Below are 22,680 nucleotides of genomic sequence, written 5' to 3' on the forward strand. Positions count from 1 at the left end.
GGGAGTTCTCCGAGGGATGCGCGCCCCATCATCACCCCAGCCCGCCGCCCGGCCTGCCTGGAGGCCGCCGGGGTGCTGCTGACCTCTGGTGGCCGGTCGGGGGAATTGCAGGAGCCCGCAGGCACCTTAGTGGCTTTCTAGACCGAGGACCCTCCCCGGGCCAGCGGGGTGGGAGGGGGCTGCCCCCCAGGCGCCGCTCCCTCCCAGCCTGGGGGAGACTTGTGTATATAGTGTAGCTCACGTGCTACTTTGCCTGTTTGCAAACTTTTATTTTCGTAGGTCGAGAAGTTTTGTACAGAGAATTAAAAACGAACTTATTTATAAGCTGGGCTTCGTTCCTCTGGGGGGAAGGGTGTGTATTTACGTCGGTGGACATACTGACCAGAGTCCTTGGAGTTTTCCTTTACCCCCAAGCACCTAGGCTCACGTTTCCCATCCCTTAACCGGGACAGAATTGACCCCCTTCTCGCAGTGATCGCTACCGGACTGTCCCACTCACCTCCGGGCCATATTCTTTGCATGGCCGACCTCCTAGCTTCCCACCTGGAGACACAGGAAGGCATATTCGGTGTCCTTAAGGGCCCCAAGGGCTCCTGTGGGGCAGAGGCTACAACCTGGGTCCCTGAACGTCCTCTCACACACCTGAGGACGGCTCGTGCCGTGATCACGTGGGCAGGTGTCTCCCATTCCCTCCGCAAGGGGCAGAACCCCCCAACCCCATCCGCAGGCCCCCCAGCCCTTCCCTCCGGCCCCACCCACCGCCTGGACTTGTTCCCAGCAGAATCTGGTCGGAATCCATGGGCTGCAGACTTCCAAAACAATCGTCGTTATCTTTATTGACTTTTTTTTTTTTTCTGAATGCAATGACTGGTTTTTTTTTTTTAACTCTTAAGGAAAATAAACATCTTTTAGAAACAGCTCGATACACACAATCTTCAGTGTGAAGCAATATACTAATAAGAACACTAGTCGTCTTAACATTTACATCTTCATATATATTATATATATGTATATGTATACATATATATACACTATGTAACGAGGCCAGATATAATACACACGTTTACCATTTTACAGTCATATGTACAAAAAAGTTGCTAGGGCGCCCCGGGGATGGGGGCTGCGTCAGGCCTATCGAAGCATGGACGGAGCTGAGGACGTGGACAGACAGGCGGACAGACTGGCAGGGGCCGGTGGTGGCTGCACGGGGAAGGGGCGCGAGAGCCCCTTCCTGCAAGGGCCCGGCTGGGGCTCTGTGCTGCGGGCACAGGACAGCGACACACGGAGAAGCAAGCATGTTCCCAACATATATACATTCTATGTAACATATATATAGGGCTACACAGGTTTGTACACGAATCTAGCGCTGTCTCTGCTCCCGTGCGCGGCGGGCGCCGAGGTCCCCTGCTTGTGGAGTGCAGAGGAGCGGTCAGGATCCATCTCTCTCTCTCTCTCTCTCTCTCTCTCTCTCTCTCTCTCTCTCTGTGGGCTCACAGGCCGGGCTCCATGGGCGGGGCAGATAGAGAGGGGACCAACGGAAGCCCCCTCCCCTGAACCGCACAAAAGCTTTGGCAAAGGCTGGGTGGAAAAAGGTTTTTTTCTGAAGCCGCAGTCCCTCCCCGCCGGCTGGACCCCCTCCAGAAAGGCTTCGGCCTCCTCCGTGGAGCCAGGAGCCGCCCTCGGCCTCTTCCAGGGTCCTGTAGACCCCAACCCCAACCCCAGGGCACCCAGCTGCACCCATGAGGAGTGTGTGCCACGCTGCCCTGGAGCTTCTGGGGAGGGGGTGAAGTGTCCCCAGGCCGAAGCCGCTTCCCACCCCGCCGGAGACCCGCGTGCCCGGAGTCCAGCTGCTCCGCGGGCTCGGCCCTCTCCAGCCCAGCTCCGGGGGTGTGGGCCAGGGCATCTGTGCTGTCTGGATCCCGGAGCAGGTGTCTCCGGAACAGGATTTCCTCCCAACCCCGGGCCTTGCGGCTAAACCTGAGGCGGCCAGATCCAAGACCCGGGATGCGGATCAGGGATCGGCTCGAGCCCCGCAAGCCGCTCAAGGCCCCGGGGTGGCTCCTCGGCCGGCGGCCTCTCCGGCCTCTCCGGCTGTGGCAAAGGATTACAAAGGCAGCCTCTGCAAGGAAGAGTGGACGCCCGTTAGGGTCGGTTACAGCACGCGTGCGGGAGGGGTCATTCCTCACAAGCTCCAGATCCCACCCTGGGGTGCCTCCCAGGGAGGCAGCGGGATCCCCTGGTCTGTCCCGTCCTTCTGACCACATCCTGTCACCCTCCTAGGGATCCCCAGGGCCCCTGGTTCGGAAGGCCCTGCCCGCCAAGCTGCCCCAGGGCAAGTGTAGAAATCTAGGTGTGCCTGCGTGTGGGCTGGGGCTGGGGTCTTCCGGTTACCTACCTTATGTTTGGGACATTTCAAAGTAAAGTTCTCTTCCACGAATATGCAACCTGTAACCAGAGAAGTTTGGGTGGTTAGGGGCCACAGTCTCCACTCCATGGGGGATGGATGGCCTCACACAGGCTCAGGGTGCTTGAGGACCGCCTGCCTGGTGACAGACCGGGGCCCGAGATCTGGACTGTGTCACCAGCTACTCAGAGCCTCGGTCTTCACATCTGTAGAGTGGGCATTGCACCAAGGAGGGAAGAGTGGTACAGACATCCCCACTCGGCCGGGCGTGGCGGTGCACACCTGGAACCCCCAGGCTTGGGAGGCCGAGGCATTGGGAGCGCAGGTCCAAGGCCCCGCCGCAGCAACTCAGCCACTTAGCAAAAACCCTGTTTCAAAATAAAATCTAAAATGGGCCAGAGCTCAGGGGTGGAATCCCTCCAGGGTTCAATCTCCAGCACCCAAACAAAACAAAACAAAACAAAACAAAACAAAAAAAACCCTTCCTGAGGGGTCGAGGCTGAGACAGGAGGATCGCAAGGGTTCGAAGCCAGCCTCAGCTACTTATTGAGGCTCTCAGCAACTTAGTGAGACCCTGTTTCCAAATAAAGTATAAAAAAATAGGTCTGGGAGTATAGCCCGGAGGTAGAAAAGCCCCTGGGTTCCATCCCCAGTACCATTAAAAAAAAAAAAAAAAAAGAAAGAAAAAGAAAAAGAATGTCTGGCGGAAGGGATGGGGTGGCCAGTTCTCAGGCCACCTTTCCTAGGGGATTCCCACTTCTCAGCAAGTGCTTGGCCCCTGGTGCTGCCATTTAGGGGGACCTGGCTTTTCTTTGGGTGCTCCACCCCCACCCTCTGGCCAAGGGAGGGCCTTCCTGCAGGGTGGGATGGCTGCCGGCTCTCCCAGTCCTCTGCCCACCCCTGCCAGGAGCTGGGGCGCCCACTGCCTGAGCCTCCTCGCTGCAGGTGGCTCAGGGGTCATAAAAGGCCCCGGAGTGCCGGGCTGGCCCGCCATGGACAGCCCTCGGGGTCAGGCACAAGCACTTGGGAAGCCGAGGTTAGATCAGCACTTCCATGTGTGCACGGAAAGGGGCTAACTGGGGCTGGAACCCAAGGGCAGTCTATACCTCGAGCTACACTCCCAGTCCTATCTTTTTTTTTTTTTTTTTTTTTTTGGTGGTACCGGGGTTCCTGGAAGCCCTTCTACCTCCGGGCTACACTCCCAGACCTATTTTTACATTTTTATTTGGAAACAGGGTCTCCTAAGCCAGCGCGCGCGGCTGGCTTTGAACCCGCGCGATCCTCCTGTCTCTGTCTCCCAAGCGCGGGGATTACAAGCGTGCGCCACCACGCCCGGCTTTTTTTTTTTTTTTTTTGAAACAGGATCTCACTAAGTTGCTGAGGCTTGCTAAGTTGCAGGCACTGGTCTCGAACCTGCGATCCTCCTGTCCCAGCCTCCTTTTTTTTTTTTTTTTGGTAGTACTGAGGATTGAACCCACCCAGGGGCATTCTACCTCTGAGCAACACCTTCAGCCCTAGTGTGTGTGTGTGTGTGTGTGTGTGTGTGTGTGGTACCTAGGGGCATTCTACCTCCAAGCTATGCCCCCAGCCCTATTAATTAATTATTTATTCATTTATTTTTTATTTTTTGGTGGTACTGGGGTTCCTGGAAGCCCTTCTTCCTCCGGGCTACACTCCCAGACCTATTTTTACATTTTTATTTGGAAACAGGGTCTCCTAAGCCAGTGCGCGCGGCTGGCTTCAAACCTGCGCGATCCTCCTCTCTGCCTCCCAAGCGCGGGGATGACAAGTGTGCGACACCACGCCCGACTTTATTCTTTATTTTGAAACAGGGTCTCACTGAGTTGCAAAGGACCTCACTACGTAGTAGCTGAGGCTGTCCACGAACTGCGATCCTCCCGGCTCAGCCTCCCGGATGCTGGGACTAAAAGCGTGCGCCACCACGCCCGGCTTAGCCTCCCGAATCTTGAGGTTATAGGTGTGCTGACTATAATCAGTGAAGTCAGCCATCGGCCTGTATCAGTCGCCCGGGCCAGCTGTGGTAGGGGACTTGCTGGGAAGGACCAGGAGTTGGTATCCAGCCCCTCCCTGGGTGTCTGGCCGATTGGGCAAAGTTTGGACAGGACACCAGGGTGTGACAGCCCCTCCCTGGTGTTCAGAGTCACTGCTGGTCTCCAGAGAGATTCCTTACCAAGGACTGGAGCCCAGAGGGAACAGGTCCCTTCGTGTCTTTTTTTTTTTTTTTTTTTTGCGGTACCGGGGATGGAACCCAGGGGCATTCTACCTCCTAGCTACACCCCAGCCCTATTTTTTTTTTTTTGGTGGTACTGGGGTTCCTGGAAGCCCTTCTACCTCCGGGCTACACACTCCCAGACCTATTTTATTTCTGGAAACAGGGTCTCTTAAGTCAGCGCGTCTGGCTTGGAACCTGCGTGATCCTCCCGTCTCCGCCTCCCAAGCACGGGGATTACAGGCGTGCGCCACCATGCCTGGCACCTATTTTTTATTCTTTATTTTGAATTTAGGGTGTCACTGAGTTGCAAAGGGCCTCACTGAGTAGCTGAGGCTGGCCATGAACCGCGATCCTCCTGTCTCAGCCTCCCCAATGCTGGGATCACAGGCATGCGCCACCGCGCCCGGCAAACCCTAATTTCTCCTACTCACAGCCTGGTGTACATGTGTGAACCTGCAGCCCACCTCCCGTTTGTTCCGAGGCCTGGCTCAAATGACACCTCCTCCTGAAGGCCCTTCTGGACGCCCTCACACAGAGCCCTCTCTTTCCCCCTGGTCTGGTGCCCACAGCTGAGGCATGACCGCGCCTCTCCCATCTACCCCGTGGCAAAGCGAATCCCTGGAGAGCGCCAGGGCAGGAGAAGGAACACGAGGACGGGGGAGGAAAGCTGGGCGGCATCCCCTGCTTCCTCTGGAGCCATGTTGTACGGTCGAGGCTAGGACAGGCCCCGGTAAAGACGCAAGAGCAGACATAGGGGGCGTGGGGCTCGCGATTCCTGCCAGGAACCGTTCCCACCAAAGTCCTGTCCCCAGTGCCCCGGGTCTGCTGGGAGACTCTGAAGCAGGGTCGCGGTCACCTGTCCCCCTGCCAGGCCAGAGCGGGGAGGGATGGAGGGCGAGGGAGACAGGACCTGTTTTGAAACTGGGACACTGTTTTGGGCGCAAAAGGAAGACAGAGGATACGTTCCCGGACACTGTTCGCCACTCAGCTGATCCCAACGAGCTCTGGAAGAAGAGACTATTAAAATCTCCATTTTATGGAGTGGGGAACCAGGCGCAGAGACGCCCATGGATCGCAGGTTCAGGACCAGCTTCAGCAACTTAAGAGAGACTGTTTTAAAATTTAAAAAGGGCCGAGGTAGAGCTTGGAGACAGAATGCCCCGTAGTGTAATCCTCACAAAAACCGTGCAGTCTCTAGGCGTGGTGGTGCGCACTTGTGGTCCTGGTACTTGGGTGGGGACTGGACTATTTCCGTCTCCCTGGTACGACCCAACCCAGGTGGAGGCCGAGAGGAAGATGAGGACGGAGTCCCTGGGGCAGGAGAGGAGGGGAGCCGAGGGCGTGCGTGGGGCCTGGGGCTGGTTCTTACCTGCGTCGTTGGCGCACGGGTAATGGTAGGTGTGCACACACCCCTTGCAGGAGCACCTGATGGTAGCCCCAGCTTCTTGACAGCTGGAACACGTCTGGTGGAAAGAAGAGGAAGGTGGTCAGTCCTCATCTTGTGACAGGCCCCGTGCGATGCCCACCTTTCCCCAAAGGCCCCGAGGATCAGGACGAGGCCCTGCCGGGTGCTACTCGGTATTTCCTGCATCTGGGCCCGGTACCGTGTCCTTAAGTACAGAGGGAGCCGCCACGCCCCTGCCCGATGGGCCCCGGCATAAGGAGCCACGGTCACCTTCCCAGGGACATAAGACATCATCCCTGAGCGGGCTATGGAGGCTGAGACAGGAGGATTCCAGGGTGACGGCCAGCCCCAGCAACTTAGCAAGACCCTATTTCAAAAATAAAGACGGAGAGCTGGGCGGGGTGGTGCGCGCTTGTCATCCCAGTACTTAGCAAGGCCCTCGGCAACTTAAGTGAGACCCTGTTTCAAAATAAAGACTAAAAAATCGGGCTGAGGGTCTGGCTCAGAGGTAGAATGCCCCGGGGTTCCATCCCCAGTACCACAAAAAATAAAATAATAACAAATAATAAACAAAAAGGGCTGGGGTGGGGGAGGTAACTCAGAGGTAGGACGCTCCATAATTTCGTATGTGACTCAGAAACATGAAAGTAATCATCAAAGGAAAGCGCTGAGTTGAAAATATCTGGGTGAGTCAAGGAAACGCTATTTTATTTATTTATTTATTTTTGCGGTACTGGAGATGGAACCCAGGGACATTCTATCTCTAAATGATGCCCCCAGCTCTATTTTTATTTTGAAACAGGGTCTACGTTGTGGAGGACTTAAGTAGCTGAGGCTGTCTGTCTGAGAACCCGCGATCCTCCTGTCTCGGCCTCCCAAGCGCGGGGATTACAAGCGTGCGCCACCATGCCCAGCGGCAGCCCTATTATTTTATTCTTTATTTTGAAATAGGGTCTCACTGAAAGTTGTAAAGGGCCTAAGTAGCTGAGGCTGGCCTCGAACCTGTGACCCTCCTGTCTCAGCCTCCCAAGTGCTGGGATTATAAGTGTGTGCCACCCACGCCCGGCTTAAAATACTATTTGATGATCCGGGGCGTGGCGGCGCGCTCACGTCAGGGTGCTCTGGAACCAGTCTCTTGTGGGCTCCCTGGGGAAGCAGAAAGGGACCCGCGCCGAGGCCTCGCCACCCAACCAATCAGCAAAGCCAGCCGTGCCAGGCGTGGCCGGAAGCCGTCCCTGCATTTCTCTAGCTAGGCTGGGCCGTGGGCTCACCATCACCTCGCCCAGCTGGGAGAGGTCAGGGGCATCAGCAGGGTTGAGAGACATTTTAGAACATCCGACGTTCACACAGGGCCTCTGGATGGGCGGGCGTTCCTCTTCTCAGGCCTCTTCCCCATCCCAAGTGGGTGACGAGGGCCCCAGACCTGGCTGGGTCCTTTACGCACAGCAGCCCTCAGGGGTAGGTAGCCATGGGACACCCCTTCCCGCGTGCACAGAAGCCCCTGGGGCAGGCACCGGACCAGCCATTTAGCTGGTTTTTCTTAGCACGGGGGAATGAACCCAGAGACCATTCTGGCTCTGAGCTACGCCTCCAGCCCTTTTTATTACTATTATTTATTTATTTATTTATTATTATTTTTGTGGGTCTGGGGATGGAACCCAGGGCCATTTGACCTCTGAGCTACACCCCCTGCTGTTTTTTATTTTTATTATTTTTTGCGGGTCTGGGGATGGAACCCAGGGACATTTGACCTCTGAGCTATAGCCCCGGCCCTATTTTTTATTTATTTATTTATTTTTTGTGGTACTGGGGGTGGAACCCAGAGGCTTTCTACCTCCGGGCTATACTCCCAGACCTAGTTTATATTTTATTTGGAAACAGGGTCTCACTAAGTTTCTGAGAGCCTCACTAAGCAGCTGAGGCTGGCTTCGCACCTGCGCGATCCTCCTGTCTCAGTCTCCCAAGTGCGGGATTACAAGCGTGTGCCACCACGCCCGGCTTATTCTTTATTTTGAAAGCGGGTCTCACTGAGTGGCAGAGGGCTTCATTAAGTAGCTGAGGCTGTCCGCGAACTACGATCCTCCAGTCTCAGCCTCCCAAATGCTGGGATTACAAGCGTGCGCCACCACGACCGGCTTTTTATTCTTTATTTTGAAACACAGTCTCACTGAGTTGCAGAGGGCCTCACTGAGTAGCTGAGACTGGCCGCGAACTGCGATCCTCTGGTCTCAGCCTCCCCAATGCTGGGATCACAAGCGTGTGCCACCGCCCCGGGCCTCTTTTATTTTTTGGTGGTGGTACTGAGGGTGGAACCCAGGGGCTTTTTACCTCCGGGCTACACTCCCAGACCTATTTTATACTTTATTTGAACAGGGTCTCACTAAGTAGCTGAGAGCCTCACTGAGTAGCTGAGGCTGGCTTCGAATCTGCTCGATCCTCCTATCTCCGCCTCCCAAGTGCAGGGATTACAAGCGAGCGCCACCGCCCGGCTCCGGCCTCTTTTTATTTTCAGTGTCTTGCTATTTGGCTGAGGCCGTCCTTTAACCTGAGATCTCCCCGTCTCAGCCCCCCAAGTACTGGGATTACGGGCACACGGAATGAATGTTTCAGACAGAATAAACCAAGGCGGAGGAACAGAGGAGTCTAAAGGGGTCTAGGGGGTCCATGAGGGTATTAGGGGGCGAGGCTCAGCCGACTGGGATGCTGAGGTCCCAGGAGGGGGCATGGTAGGGCTGAGGGGTAACTGTGTAGGCGCACTAAAGGAAGGGGGGTGTCCCAGAAGCTCCCACGGTTGTCTTCCAGAAAACAAGGTAGGGGGTCAAGCACCCATAATCCCGGTGCTCGAGAGGCATAGGCAGGTTTGAGGCCTGCCCCAGCAACTTGGAGAGACTTTATTTATTTATTTATTTAATTGCAGAAATGGGGATGGAACCCAGGGGCATTCTACCTCTGATACACTCCCAGCCCTATTTTTTATTTTTTATTTTGAAACAGGGTCTCACTGAGTTACAGAGGGCCTCACTAAGTAGCTGAGGCTGTCCGCGAACCTGAGATCCTCCTGCCTCCTGCTGGGATTACGAGTGTGCGCCACCACGCCTGGCTGAGACTCTTGTCTTGAAATAAAAATTTCAAGCCAGGCGTGGTGGCGCACGCTAGTCATCCCAGCACTTGGGAGGCTGAGACGGGAGGATCGCGGTTCGCGGCCAGCCTCAGCTACTTAGTGAGGCCCTTTGCAACTCAGTGAGACCCTGATTCAAAACAAAGAATAAGCTGGGCGTGGTGGCGCACGCTTGTAACTCCAGTACTTGGGAGGCTGAGACCGGAGGATCGCGCAGGTTCGAAGCCAGCCTCAGCTACTTAATGAGGCTCTCAGCAACTTAGTGAGACCCTGTTTTTAAATAAAATATAAAATAGGTTTGGGAGTGTAGCTCGGAGGTAGAAAGCCCCTGGGTTCCGCCCCCAGTACCCCCCCACACACACACCAAGATGGAGACCAACATATGGGCAGGCGTAAGTGGGGCTGGGGAGCGCCCCCTGCAGGCTGGGCTGGTCACAGCTGATCTACAACACTGCGGTGCCTCAGCATCCCCCTGGGCACCGGCCCCAGCAGAGGATGACATTCAGAGGTCCATAGAGTAGCATCACCAAGCCGGGAGCGGTGGGCCCAAGAGGACCCCTGAGGCTGGCCTCTCTGGGGACCTGGGAAGCCCCAGACCCTGTCTACCTTTCCAGAATATTCCGTGGGGACAAGGGAAGGTGCTGTAACAAGCCCCCATCCCCGGCTCTGGGGAGCTGGGCGGCCCAAGATGGCCTTCATGGTAGGGCCCAGCAAGCACCTACTGAGTGCTCATCCCGACCTTCCCAGGATACCCCCAAAGGCGGCGGCTGGGGTACCTGGAGCTTGGGGAGCCCTGAGGAAGGCTGGATGCAGCTCAGCCCAGGGATGCGGGGAAGGTGGGTCCCCTGGCAGCGTGATGGGGCTTTTCATGTGAGGACCAGAAACACCAAGGGCTTCGTAGAAACCCACACTAGCCGGGCGTGTAATCCCCGCGCTCGGGAGGCAGACACAGGAGGATCGTGCAGGTTCAAAGCCAGCCGCGCACGCTGGCTTAGGAGACCCTGTTTCCAAATAAAAATGTAAAAATAGGTCTGGGAGTGTAGCCCGGAGGTAGAAGGGCTTCCAGGAACCCCAGTACCACCAAAAAAAAAAAAAAAAAAAAAAGAAAAGAAAAGAAAAAAACCCACACTAGCCCTCCTCCTCCAAGCAGCCAGGGCTGGGCGCCAGGGATTGCAGACAAGTGGGCCCAAGCAGCCCTGGTCCTCAGAGAGGGCCCTGGGTGTGCGTGTTGGGGGTGCCAACACCCCTCGAGGCCACGGTGTGGACGATGTGGGTGGCGGCCATCTGGCGCTAACGACCCCAGGGTTATTACTGTTATTGGTATTGGGGCTTGAACCCAGCGTCCTTCCTCTGAGCGATATCTCACGTCCTTTTTCTTTTTACTTGGTGCCAGGGATAGAACCCATGACCTTCTTTCTGGGCGACACCCCATCCCTTTTATTTATTTTGGGCGGTACTGGGGATGGAGCCCAGGGGCATTCTACTTCCAAACTACACCCCCAGCCCTGTTTTTAATTCTTTATTTTGAAACAGGGTCTCACTGAATTGGAAAGAGCCTCACTGAGTAGCTGAGGCTGGCCTTGACCCACGATCCTCCTGTCTCAGCCTCTCAAATGTTGAGATTACAAGCATGCACCACCATGCCCAGCTTAGCCCTTTTATTTTGAATTAGGGCCTAGGTTGTTGAAGCTGGTCTGGAACCTGAGATCCCCCCAAGGACTGGGATTACAAGCGTGTGCCACCACGCCTGGACTATTTCTCATGTTTATTCGTGGTGCTGGAAACTGAACCTGGGGGCCTTCTACTTCCAAGCTACTCCCAGTCCTTTTTTTTTTTTTTTGGTACTAAGGATTGAACTCAGGAGCATTCTACCTCTGAGCCACACCTCCCAGCCCTATTTTTTATGCTTTATTTATTTTTTGGTGGTACTGGGGATGGAACCCAGGGGCTTTCTACCTCCGGGCTACACTCCTAGGCCTATTTTATATTTTATTTGGAAACAGGATCTCTTACAGCAGCTGAGGCTGGCTTCGAACCTAGGTGATCCTCCTGTCTCAGCCTCCCAAGCACGGGGATTATAAGCCCACCATGCCCAGCTAATGTTTTATTTGGAACCAGAGTCTCACGAAATTGCGGAGGACCTTGGTAGCTGCCGCCGTCCACGAACCGCGATATTCCTGTCTCAGCCTCCCAAGTACTGGGATTACAAGTGTGCGCCACCATGCCCAGCAGCCCCAGCCCTTTTTATTTTAATTTATTATTATTATTATTTTTTTTTTTGCAGGTCTGGGGATGGAACCCAAGGACATTCGAACTCCGTGCCACACTCCCTGCCCTATTTTTTATTCTTTATTTTGAAACAGGGTCTCATAAGTTGCAAAGGGCCTCACTAAGTAGCTGAGACTATCTGCAAACCGTGATCCTCTGGTCTCAGCCTCCCGAATGCTGGGATTACAAGAGTGCATCACCATGCCCGGCTCGCCCTTTTTATTTTGAAACTGGGTCCCACTAAGCTGCTGCGGCTGGCCTCAAACCTGTAATTCCCCCAGTCTGCCAAATGGTAGGAGTACAGGTGCATACCCCCATACATGGCCTATTTTTAATTTTCATTCTATTTTTAATTTTCTATTTTATTTATTTATTTATTTATTTATTTATTTATTTATTTATTTATTTGGTGGTACTGGGGGTAGAACCCAGGGGCTTTTCTACCTCCGGGCTATACTCCCAGACCTATTTTATATTTTATTTGGAAACAGGGTTTCACTAAGTTGCTGAGAGCCTCACTAAGTAGATGAGGCTGGCTTTGAACCTGCACGATCCTCCTGTCTGAGCCTCCCAAGCGCTGGGATTACAAGCGTGCGCCACCACGCCCGGCTTTCTATTTCTATTTTTAATTTTCTGTTTCTAATTTTCATCTCATCTACCTCCAAGCCACTCTCCCTCCATCTCTGTGTGTATATATGGGTCTCGCTGCCATGGAGGGCCTCAGTTGCCGAGGGTAGTTGCGAACCTGCGATCCTCCTGTCTCAGCCTCCCGACTACTGGGATTACAACCGTGCGCCATCATGCCCAGCTGCCTATTACTTTAATAACGGGAGACCTAAACCTATTTCAAGGTGACTGTGCAGGAACCAATGAAAACAGGAGATCAAGAAAAGACCAATGCCTTTTACAAGGCTCACGCTTGTCATCCCAGCATCCGGGAGGCTGAGACCGGAGGATCGGGGTTCGCGGCCAGCCTCAGCTACTTAGTGAGGCCCTCGGCAACTCAGTGAGACCCGGCTTCAAAATAAAGAATAAAAGACAGGGCAGGGGGTGTAGCTTGGAGGTAGAATGCCCCTGGGTTCCATCCCCAGACCTGCACACACACAAAAAAAGGTCATTGAGAAGACGGGCAACGGGTGCCCAGTGGCCACCTGCTGGGCGCGGCCCTGGGCACCTGTGCCATCCCAGCGGCTGGGCCTTTCAGGACAAGGTGGAGTCGGATATCCAGGCTTAGAGGGGGCAGCATGTCCACTGGGCTCCCAGGACCGAGGTTTGGCTAGATGTGTTGCTATTGGGAAGGGAAGAGGGACGCCCTGCTGGGTCCCCAAGACGCCCAGTCCTAGTTGAAGGAAGGCATGGGGGGCACGCCCTCCGTGGGGGCAACAGAGCGGGGTCCGGAGTCTCTCCGGGGCTGCAAGGGCTGGAAGCGCCCCGCATGCTCGCTGTGGAAGCCGGGCGCGCCCTAGTCCTGATTGCATGCCGGACCCAGGTCCCTCACAGGGGTGCCCGGCCCCACCCTAACCGCAGGACAGGTCCAAGCTCATCGCATTCCCAAGAATTCCCAGCCTCTCGGTGGGGCCGCCGGAGCTGGAAGGGACCGGGGCGGTGGGTGAAGGGCCCTAGCCGGCAGGCTGGACCTCTGGCAGGGTGACGAGCGCATCCTGCCTTGACCTCCCCGATCTCCCTCTCGGAGCCTGGCTGTGTTTCAGGAACCCCAAGCTCCCCACCCTGGCCGGGCCGGCTTCTTACCATGTCCACGGCCTCCTTCATGGCCTCCTGCAGCCCAAAGAGCTTCCCGGCCACCAGGTAGACCCCGCCGGTCCACACGGCACAGGCCTCGTGTACCCAGTGCTCCTGGGTGTCCCCGCAGGGCTCCGCGGGGGTCTCTTTGCCGCACTCGTGTTTGCGGCTCTTGTCGGCCGTGGCCGCCTCCTCGCCCCCGTCCCCCCGACCGTCACAACAGTAGCAGCTCTGTAGCCGCCGGGACAGGCCCCGGGCACTGGTGCGCAGGGAGCCCTGCTTAGCAGGGTCGGCCGGGCCGTCAGGCCTGGAGGGCTTCCCGGCAGCGGCGGCTGCACACTCCAGGCCTTTAAGTGTCCTCTCAAGGGGCAGCGCGGCCTCCTCACTGGTGCCCTCTGGCCGCCCTTTCTCCTTAAGTTTTGGCTTCTTTTTGGGGAGGCAGTGTTCGGGGTAGTAGGGCCCACAGAGGTCCCCGAGGTCCTTGAAGTTGGCCGGGTTTTGGCAGAGGCAACAGACAAGGCAAGAAATACTCAGGACCTTGGAAACCACGGGCCCCAGGTGCATGGTGGAGGACAGCGGCAGAGAGGCCCCGGCCGCCTCCGAGGAGGTGCAGGAGGAAGGCTTCCTGTGGGGCTTGGGCTCGTCCCCTGGGGAGTTGACGACCGTGCACACGGTGGTGAACACATCTCGCTTCTCCACCCGCACGAAGGGCGAGAAGGCCGGGGTCCGGCTGTCGGCCCGCAGCCGCTTGCAAGAGGAAATGTACTTGAGGCGGATTTCAGGCTCGGCAGGATCCAGGGGCAGCACCTGCTGCTGCCTTCTCCGTTTGGCACGCCCCTTACAGGGCGAGGCGTTGGCGTTCTTGGCCCGGCCCCGGGTGAGGCGCTTCCGCTTGGAGTAGCTGCTATGGTTGGCGTGGCCTGGTTGCTTCTGCGCCCTGGTCTGGGGCTGGCAGGGCCGGCCGTCGGGGGGCTGGGAGGCCAGGCCCGGGTCCTCTGTCTTTGGCTTTTTGCCTCCTTCTCCTCCACAGTCATCCTCGCTGCCCCCCGGCGTGCCGCCGGCCCTGTCTCGGGGAGTGAGGAGCAGGGCCGGGCCAAGATACGGCTGCTTCTCCAGCGGGCCTTTGGAGATTCCCAGGCCGCCAGCTCTCCCCTTCCGGCTCCTCTTCTTGGGCCCCAGGGCCGTTCCCCCGGGTTGCAGAGCCTCCAGGGACGCGAAGGCCTCCCTTTTGAAACAGTCCGCGGAGGACAGTTTCTTACTGTTCATGAGTTTGCCTTTTAAGGACCGATTGGTTGGGTTTCTACAGAGTGGGTCAGCCCCCGGGGTGGCCGGGAGCTTCTGCCCGGTGCCCGCGCTCAGCAGACCTTCCTCGGCCCCAGCTGGGCTGCCCCCGGCGCACCTGAGCCCGCCGCGGTCCTTCTCGGGGAGGGCCGGGCTCAGAGGGGCCCCTTTGCAAGCAAACTTCTTGAGGCTGGGCGAGGTGATCTTTTGAACGATGGCCTCCAACTTGAGACCCCGGCCCTTGCGGGGCGGGAGCACCTTGGTCTTCATAGCCCCTTGGAAGGCTGCCCTGGAGGCTAGCTTGATGCAGGCCCCGGGGGCCTCCGGGGGCAGGGGCTTGGTGCTGGGCTCACCCTTGGGCTTGGCCTTCTTGGGAGAAGACATTCTCTTAAAGAGGGAAGGGGAGCCCTCCGGCCGCTCCTCCTTTCCGTCCCCACCGCTGCTATTGCTGCTGCTGCTGCTGCTGCCGCCGCTGCTGCTCCGAAGGACCAGGTTCCGTTTCTTGGTGGGGACGGGCGCCAGGAAGGACGACTTCCTTTTCAGGGCGTGGAGGGGTCGGTCGGAAAGCTTGCTGCCCGCGCCGGGCTTGGGGACCCGCGCCCGCTGGCCCGCCCTGCCCTCCTTCTGGGGGCTGCTGGAGACTTTGAAGGCGGCGGGCAGGTGGTTGTTGGCGAGAAGTTTCTTGGTGACCCGGCAGGCGGGCAGCCGGTTCTCCATGGGCCGCCGCCGCTTGGCTTGGAAGACCTCCTGGGGCTTGGTGCGGGACCGCAGGATCATAGAGCGCTGGTCCTTGCCTGGTGTGCAGGGCGAGTCCGTCTCCTTGGTCTTCGAGCCCATGGGGCTGCTGTCTGAGGCCACCGGCAGGGCCGCGGGGTTGCTGGGGCTGGAAGCGGCCTTGGGTGACGGCTTCCCCACCCGCTTGCCTGATTTGAAGGCGGCTCGCTGCTTACCCCCCAGCTTGTCGGGGGGCGCGGGAGTGGTGGTGAGGCCTGGGGGGCCAGGGGTGCGGGGCTCGCTCAGTGCCGTGAGAGAGCGGGTGCACATTCGGGGGAGCCCTTCTGAAGCCCCCCGGCCTGGGGCCCCGGCCCCTTCCATCTGTCCCTGTGGGGGCCCCGTGCAGGATTCGGGAAGCAGAAGGTCCTTGGGCAGTGCCGGGGAGTCCTCAGCCTCGGGCAGCCCCCGGTGTACCCGCCGGCTCCGCAAGCTCTTACCCCGGGGCACGGGCTCTTTCTTAGCAATGGGCGCCTCTGGCACAGCGGGCTTGCTGGGCTTTGGGGCCAGGGATGCTTCTGGGGTGGCCAACTCCCCGGGCGCCTGTTCCCCATCGGGCCCTTCCTCCCCGGGCTTCATGTGGGACAGAGAGGACTGAAACCAGCTCTGGACCTTGGACTCTGCACCCACGGTGGGGCCCAGCAAGATGACGGAGTCCCCAGAGAGGGGACAGGGGGAGCCCCAGCTGGCCTTGGGGTCCAGCCCCTCCTGCACCTCGTCTTTGGTGTGCATGAGGGGGGCCTTGGGGGACAGTGGGTCCTGCAAGCCGGGCCTCTGCTCCGGGCTGCCCAGCAGCTCACACAGGGAAGAATACTCCTCCTCCGCCTCCAGGTCCTCCTTCCTGCCGGTGGGCGGCAGCAGCGGCAGGTCCCCAAAGTCGGCGGCCGAGCAGCAGTGCCGGCTGTCCTCCAGCCAGCGGTCGGCCTTGCCCACGTCGGGGCACTGCAGCAGCCCGCCCGCCTCCTCCTTCACCCCGCCCACCTCCTCCTGCTTGAAGTCCCCGGGCAGCGCGGCCACCTTCTCCCCTCCTGGGGGCTCCTCCTCCTGGAAGCCCAGGCAGGCCGGACCGTCGGGGGCATCCCCTTTGCCCACTCCGTCCGCGGCCTTCCCGCCCGGCTCCAGGCCCTTGGCGAGCTCGCCAGGGTGCAGGCCCCAGCGGGGACAAGCCTCCCCCAGGTTCTCCTCCGGCCAGGCGAAGGGGTTGGCGCCGTCGGCCGAGCCGCCACTGGTTGTATCAGGAAAGCAATCAAAGGCGGCCGCAGCGGGGTCCGGGGCAGCACCCCCGAGGGTGGGCTTGGTACCAAAGGAGAGGGGGCCCGTTGTCTTCTTAGGGTCCGGGGTGGCGAAGGCCACCGAAGGGTCTTCGAATAGCCCCGGGCTGAAGTCTTTAGTGCTGCTGTCCCTGCCTAGCTGTAGGGCCTCGGGGAGGGCCTCGGGCTCCCCCGGCCGGGGCCACGCGTTCTTGGTCCCGGGGTCCAGGCAGGCGCCGTGGTTCTCCAGGGAGAAGGGGGTTTTGCCGGCATCCTTGGCCAGGCCCGGGGCCTCTGCCCAGGCCTTATCGGCCTTCTCGCCGATGGCCTCCTGCAGCCCCAGGATCTCAGAGGCCAGATCTCCCGGGGCCAGAGCACCGAGCAGCAGCCGCTGGCAGTCCCGCTCGCCCGCCACGAACTTGGAGAAGCTGTCTAGCGGCAGGCTGCCCTGAAGGCTCTGGAAGGAGTCGTCGGATTTGGTGGACATGTCGTCGGGCGAGGTCACGGAGCAGGTGGACACGGACTCAGGCTTGGCCTTGGAGGTGCTGTTCACCCTGGCCGGGCTGCCGCGGGCCTGGTTGCAGTAGAGGAAGCCGCGCTCCAGCGGGTCCTCGGAGCCGCTCAGGTAGTCCGCCTCGGGCGGCTCGGCGTGCGTGGACTGCGGCGTGCCCGCCGGCTCGGCCGAGTAGCCGCTGCCCTCGGGGCTGCAGTGCTGGCTCTTGTGCCGCTCCGGGGTCCTGGACACGAGGTTCTTGACGCCCTTCTTCTGCGGCCCGCCAGCCTTGGACAGCAGCAGCTGCTGGACGGTGTTGGAGATGTTCTCTACCTGCGACGTGAGCGCCGTGAGGCTCTGCAGGCTGAGGTCGGACAGCAGGTTCTCGGGGATCTTATCCTTCTGCAGAGGTTTGCAGTTGCTGGCCTGGGTGTCCACGGAGCTGGCGGCATCCGTCGGGGAGGGGTTGAGCAGGGGCATGAAGTGGCTGTGGTCGGCGATGCCCGCGGGGAAGGCCCCGGTGCTGAGCGGTGGCGGCGGCTGGCTGTATGGAAAGTTCTCCAGGTTGGGCATTAGCGGTGACGGCGTGGAGCTGTAAGAAGGTGAGCGGCCCACAGAGCGGGCCGGGGAGTGGCTGGAGCCGGGGCTGAAGGTCTGGTAGTACTGCTCAGGGGTCCTGACGGCCGTGTCCGGCTGGCAGTAGCTCTGGCTTTGCTGCCCGTAGTGTTGGTATTTGGTGAGGTTCTGGTAATGGAGGGTCTCCTGGGCATGGTGCCGGCTCTGAAGAGCCTGTTGTTGCTGCTGCTGCTGCTGCTGCTGGTCGTAGCCGAGGCGGCCGGGCTGGTAGGCATGCAGGTTCTGGGCCCGCTGCCCTGGGGCCAGGCTGGCGTTGGCCGCCAGCGGTCTGTCATGGGGCTGGGCAGACGGCGCGGTGCAGCTTTTGTAGGAGTGGGCCCCCGGCCCGGCGGCCTGGCCGGAGGAGGTGTAGGTAGAGGGTGTGGGGAAAGACTGGGAGTGCTGTGGGAAGTGGCCCCCCTGGGGAAAGGGCAGAGGGGAAGCCATGTCGTTTTGCAGTTTCTGCCTTTGGAGCTTGGGGTACGCCAGGGGCTGCTGGGGCTGCGGCAGCTGCGGCGGTTGCTGGACGTGCAGGGCGTGAGTCCGGAAGGGAAGCTGGGTGCCTTGCTCGGGGTACTGCCTGCCCGGCGGCACGGCTGTCTTTTTCATCAAATTTTCATCGTACTTGCTTACCCCTCCGGGCAGGGGCTGGGGCTGGGGCGGCGGCGGCTGCGGGGCCCCCCAAGCCTGCAGGCCCTCCTCCGCGGAGTAGCGCCCCGGGTAAGAGGTGCCGTCCTGGACGCTGCCGTAGCCGGGGAAAGCCGGCCTCCCCTGCAGGGCCTGCTGCGCGGGCAGAGCTTTGCTGCCTCGGTGATACTTCTCCGAGGCCACCGCGGCCGCCGAGCCGGAGGGCGCGCCAGCAGCACCCTCATAGCCCGGGTAAGGCTGCGGGTTGTAATAGTCCTTGGCGAGCAGCCGCTGCCGGTCACAGCTCAGCCCGGCCTGACTTGGCTGCCTGTAATTCTCCAGCTGAGATGTTTCCTGCGAGGTCTGGGGATAGTTCTGCTGTTTACCATGGAAACCGCACCTTTCTCGAAAAGACTGCATGACTTGGGCTGCTTATCTGTAAAGAGAGAAAGGAGAGGGAGTGGGGGGGGCAGAAGCGATTGAGATGGGCCTCTTCCTGGTCCTCTCCCCTCTGCCAGCACCCCTCCGGGCCACCCACCTCCCTTACACAGCGGGCTTGCTGTCCCCAGGCAGCGACCTGTGTGCACACGTGGCCACAACTTCTGGGTCTGTCGGGGAGGCGCGCCCCATAGCGACCGCCCCATAGCGCCCGCAGTCACGTCCCTGCCAAGGACGGCCACCTCGGGGTACGGGAGGTACAAACGGGGCCACCCAGAGCCAGGCCCTCCCCCTGCCTCCACTCCCAGCCCTTCCAGACGGGCTCGGATTCATTCAGCAGCGCGAGTCCGGCTCTCTGCTCCCCCGGGGGCCTGCTGGATCCACGAAGCTCTCAAACGTGACCCCTCAAACGTGACCCGGCCCGGCCTGGTGAGGCTCTGCCCCGCCTGGGCGGGAGGGGCCGCTGGCCAAGGCCGCTCATGGGGGCTCACGGGCACACGCCCGTGTGCACACACCTCCCGGCTCTCCGCTACGCCATCTGGAACCTGTCTGCTCCTTCTAGCAGACGCTGACGCGGGAGGGGGGCGCGGGGCCACCGTGGACATCAAAGTCCCGTCCTCAGGCTCTCGGGAGTGGAGGACCGCAGCATCTGCTTCCTGGGTTTGATATCACAGGCGCATAAACAGATGACGTGGTCCAGGGCGGGGGGCGCATTACTGACGGGGGACAGAGATGCGGTTTCGTGACCGGCAGGGAGAGAGTGAGCCGGCCCAGCCCCTACCGCCTGGCTACGATGCAGGCCGGTCCCTCCGGCTTCCCCGGGTCAGGGCTGCGGTGGGCAGCCCCTAAGAGACCATCAGGTTATGATTTTAGATGCTGGGGCCCAGGCAGGGTGTTTCAGATCTGACCAGGGCAGCTAGGTCAAGGGGTCCCCAAGCTGACATGGTCACCCCAAGAAGAGGCTCCGAGGAGGGCTGGCCGAGAGAAGGCTGGGGTTTACCCAGCAATCCTGCCAGCCTAGAGGGCTGGAAGCAGAGGCTTCGCCTCAGCCCTGTTCCCCTGGGGGTCTGGGACTTCCCAGGTTTCCTTCCCAAACCCTGGAAAGAGGGAGGGATGGCCCGCCCGCCCTAGGCTACAAAGATTCCACAGTTTGGCACTGGGGACAGAATTCAGGGGTGTTTTACCTCCAAGCTAAAGCCCCCAGGTCTGTCTTATTTATTTGTGTGTATGTGGCACTAGAGATTAAACCCAGGGGCATTCTACCTCTGAGTTACACACACCCCCAGCCCTATTTTATTTTTATTTTGATACAGGGTCTCACTAGGTTGATGAGAGTCTAAGTTGTTGAGGCTGGCCTCAAACCTGCAATCCTCCTGCCTCAACCTCCTAAGAACTGGGATTACAGGTGTGCACCACCATGCCCACTTACCCCAATCCCTGTTTTATTTATTTATTTATTTATTTATTTATTTATTTATTGCGGGTCTGGGGATGGAACCCAGGGGCATTCGACCTACGAGCTACACCCCCTGCCCTATTTTTTTATTCTTTATTTTGAAACCGGGTCTCACTGAGTCGCAGAGGGCCTCACTAAGTAGCCGAGGCTGTCTGCGAACCGCGATCCTCCGGTCTCAGCCTCCCGCATGCTGGGATTACAAGCGTGCGCCACCGCGCTCGGCTACACCTGGCTTCTTTATTTTTTTATCTTGAAACATGGTCCTGATAAGTTGCTGAGTGGGGGCCTCGCTAAATTACTGCGGCTGGCCTGGAACCTGTGATTCTCTTGTGTCAGCCTCCAAGTACTGGGATCACAGGCATGCGCCACCGCTCCAGGCTTCCAGGATTTAAAAGGGAAAGAGAGAAGGGGGGGGAGGCACAGAAAAGAAACAGAGGTGTGAGAGAAAAGGAGTTGGGGGAGATGAGAAAATGGCTAAGGGGAGGGGAGGATGTCAGGCTTTCCCAGAAGACAGGTCCAGCCTCTACCCCTCTTTTTCAGCCTGGACCCCATCAGAGATGGCTTCCTCGGTGTCTGGGGGCCAAAGGGGGCCTCGGTCCGGCTGTACAGACGAGAGCCTGTTGGCACAGCCTCCGGGCCACCTATCCCCAAGGCGAGCCGTCCTCACCAGGCTTGTCAAAGCTTCCTGCCCTGAGTCCTGTTCTCTCTCTCCTCTCTCTGGATTCATCACAGGCGTCATTAACTGAGGAGCCGCCCGCCCGCCCTTGTGACCCACTTCGATCCCGACTCCAGCAGCTTGGATAAAACACTACAGGCTGTGCCAGCCCGGAGGTGCAGGAGGCCGCTCTGGCTTCCAGCTCGGTGGCTCCCGGCCACGGTGGGCAAGCCCTGAGCCCAGCCACTGCTGGGCCCTTCCCAGAAAGACTGGGTTCAAGGCCCAGGGTACACCCCGCTCCCGCCCTGCCGGGCTCATGTTTACGAGCGCAGAATGCGCAAACCCAGGACAGGCTCTGAAAGGCTCCTCGTATATCTGCACAAATTACATTTCGCCTTTTATTAGTCCCTGATCACTCTCTCGTTTCCTGTGAAGCATCCTGTGGATATCATTAACATTTCTACTGCTTTTTTCCACCCCCCTCCCCACATTCTCCAAAACGCATTACCAGAAACATTATTTAAAAAGGGGAGGAGGGGGGCGGCGACGGTGTGTGCCATTAACGGTGGGGTCCCCTCCCCACCTTCTCCATCCTCGCCCGCGCGCGAGGCGACTCTCCCCCTCCCGGTTTAATCAGTCCAGCTGCTGCGGCTTTTAATTTAGCCAAGCTGGATCATGGGCGGGTTTCCCAATGCACACAGCAGCTGGACATCTATCTCTAAGAAAAGACAGTTCAATTAAAATACGAGAGGCCCGGTGCTGATGGAGGGCTCAGGCAAAAGAGCTCACCCCAACACCACCCTCCAACTCCAGATTGGTGGTGGTTGGGGGGAAGGGGGGAGTACAGAAACAATAGCCCAGGGGCCTCTGCTTCTTAAGGCTACCCGGGTCCTGGTAGCTCTGTCAGAAAAGGGGGCACTGTCTCTTTAAGAGCAGCCCCCGGCCTGCCATTGGGCTCCGTTGTTATTAATTACTGTGATTATGATTACTTTTCAAGAGCACTAGGGAAGGAGGAGGAGGGGGAGAGAGGCAGGCGGCAGGGCTGAGGTGGTAGGCGTTGGGAGAGGAGGAGCAGAGAGACGCCCCATGGCCGGCGATGGAGACCTTTGCAATGTCCCCTGCCGACTCCTAGTCCAGAGCCCCCCGCCCGCAAATCCTCTCCCCCCTCCGTATTTTTTTTTTCTTTTAGTACTGGGGATTGATTGAACTCAGGGCATTCTAACCTCTGTTTTTTATTCTTTTTTTTTGAATCAGGGTCTCACTGCGTTGCAGAGGCCTCACTGAGTAGCTGAGGCTGTCCGCGAACCGCGTCTCTGTCTCAGCCTCCCGAGTGCTGGGATGACAAGCGCGCGCCACCTCGCCCGGCCTTTTCTTTTTTGTTTGCTACTGGGGATGGAACCCAGCGGCATTCTACCTCCGTTATAACCCCCAGCCTATTTTTCATTCTTTATTTTGAAACAGGGTCTCACCGAGTCGCAAAGGGCCTCACTAAGTAGCTGAGGCTGGCTTCAAACCTCACAATCCTCCTGTCTCAGCCTCCCAAATGCTGGGATTACAAGCGTGCGCCACCACGCCCAGCTTTTCCCAGCCCTATTTTTTATTCTTTATTTTGAAACAGGGTCTCAGTAAGTTGTGGAGAGCCTCACTAAATAACTGAGGCTGGCTGCAAACTGGATCCTCCAGGGTCAGCCTCCCAAGGGCTGGATTACAACCAACCTTATTTTTTATTCTTTACTTTGAAACAAGGTCTAAGTTGCGGAGGGCCTCACTAAGTAGCTGAGGCTGACTACAAACTCCTGATTCTCCTGCATCAGCCTGGCCTTTATTTTTTGTGGTACCAGCGATGAAACCCAGGGACACTGTACCTCTGAGCTACACGCCTGGCCCTATATTTTGGTCTTTATTTTTATTTTTATTTATTTATTT

At 58.5% G+C, this 22,680-nt stretch overlaps 1 protein-coding gene across 1 annotated transcript; it reads right to left on the reverse strand.

The window, feature by feature from the left end:
• Positions 1 to 1,131: 1,131 nt before the first annotated feature.
• On the reverse strand, positions 1,132 to 18,625 carry RAI1 (retinoic acid induced 1; the record flags this gene model as incomplete). The annotated part of the gene is made up of 5 exons (XM_080713929.1): positions 1,132 to 1,258; positions 1,738 to 2,119; positions 2,392 to 2,445; positions 6,007 to 6,100; positions 13,178 to 18,625. 5 exons carry the CDS (start codon positions 18,623 to 18,625, stop codon positions 1,132 to 1,134), a joined length of 6,105 nt encoding a protein of 2,034 aa, XP_080570055.1.
• Between the last annotated feature and the right edge of the window lie 4,055 nt (positions 18,626 to 22,680).

This window comes from Muscardinus avellanarius (genome assembly GCF_963383645.1).
Source record: "Muscardinus avellanarius genome assembly, chromosome: 16".
In the NCBI taxonomy this organism is placed as follows: Eukaryota; Metazoa; Chordata; class Mammalia; order Rodentia; family Gliridae; genus Muscardinus; species Muscardinus avellanarius.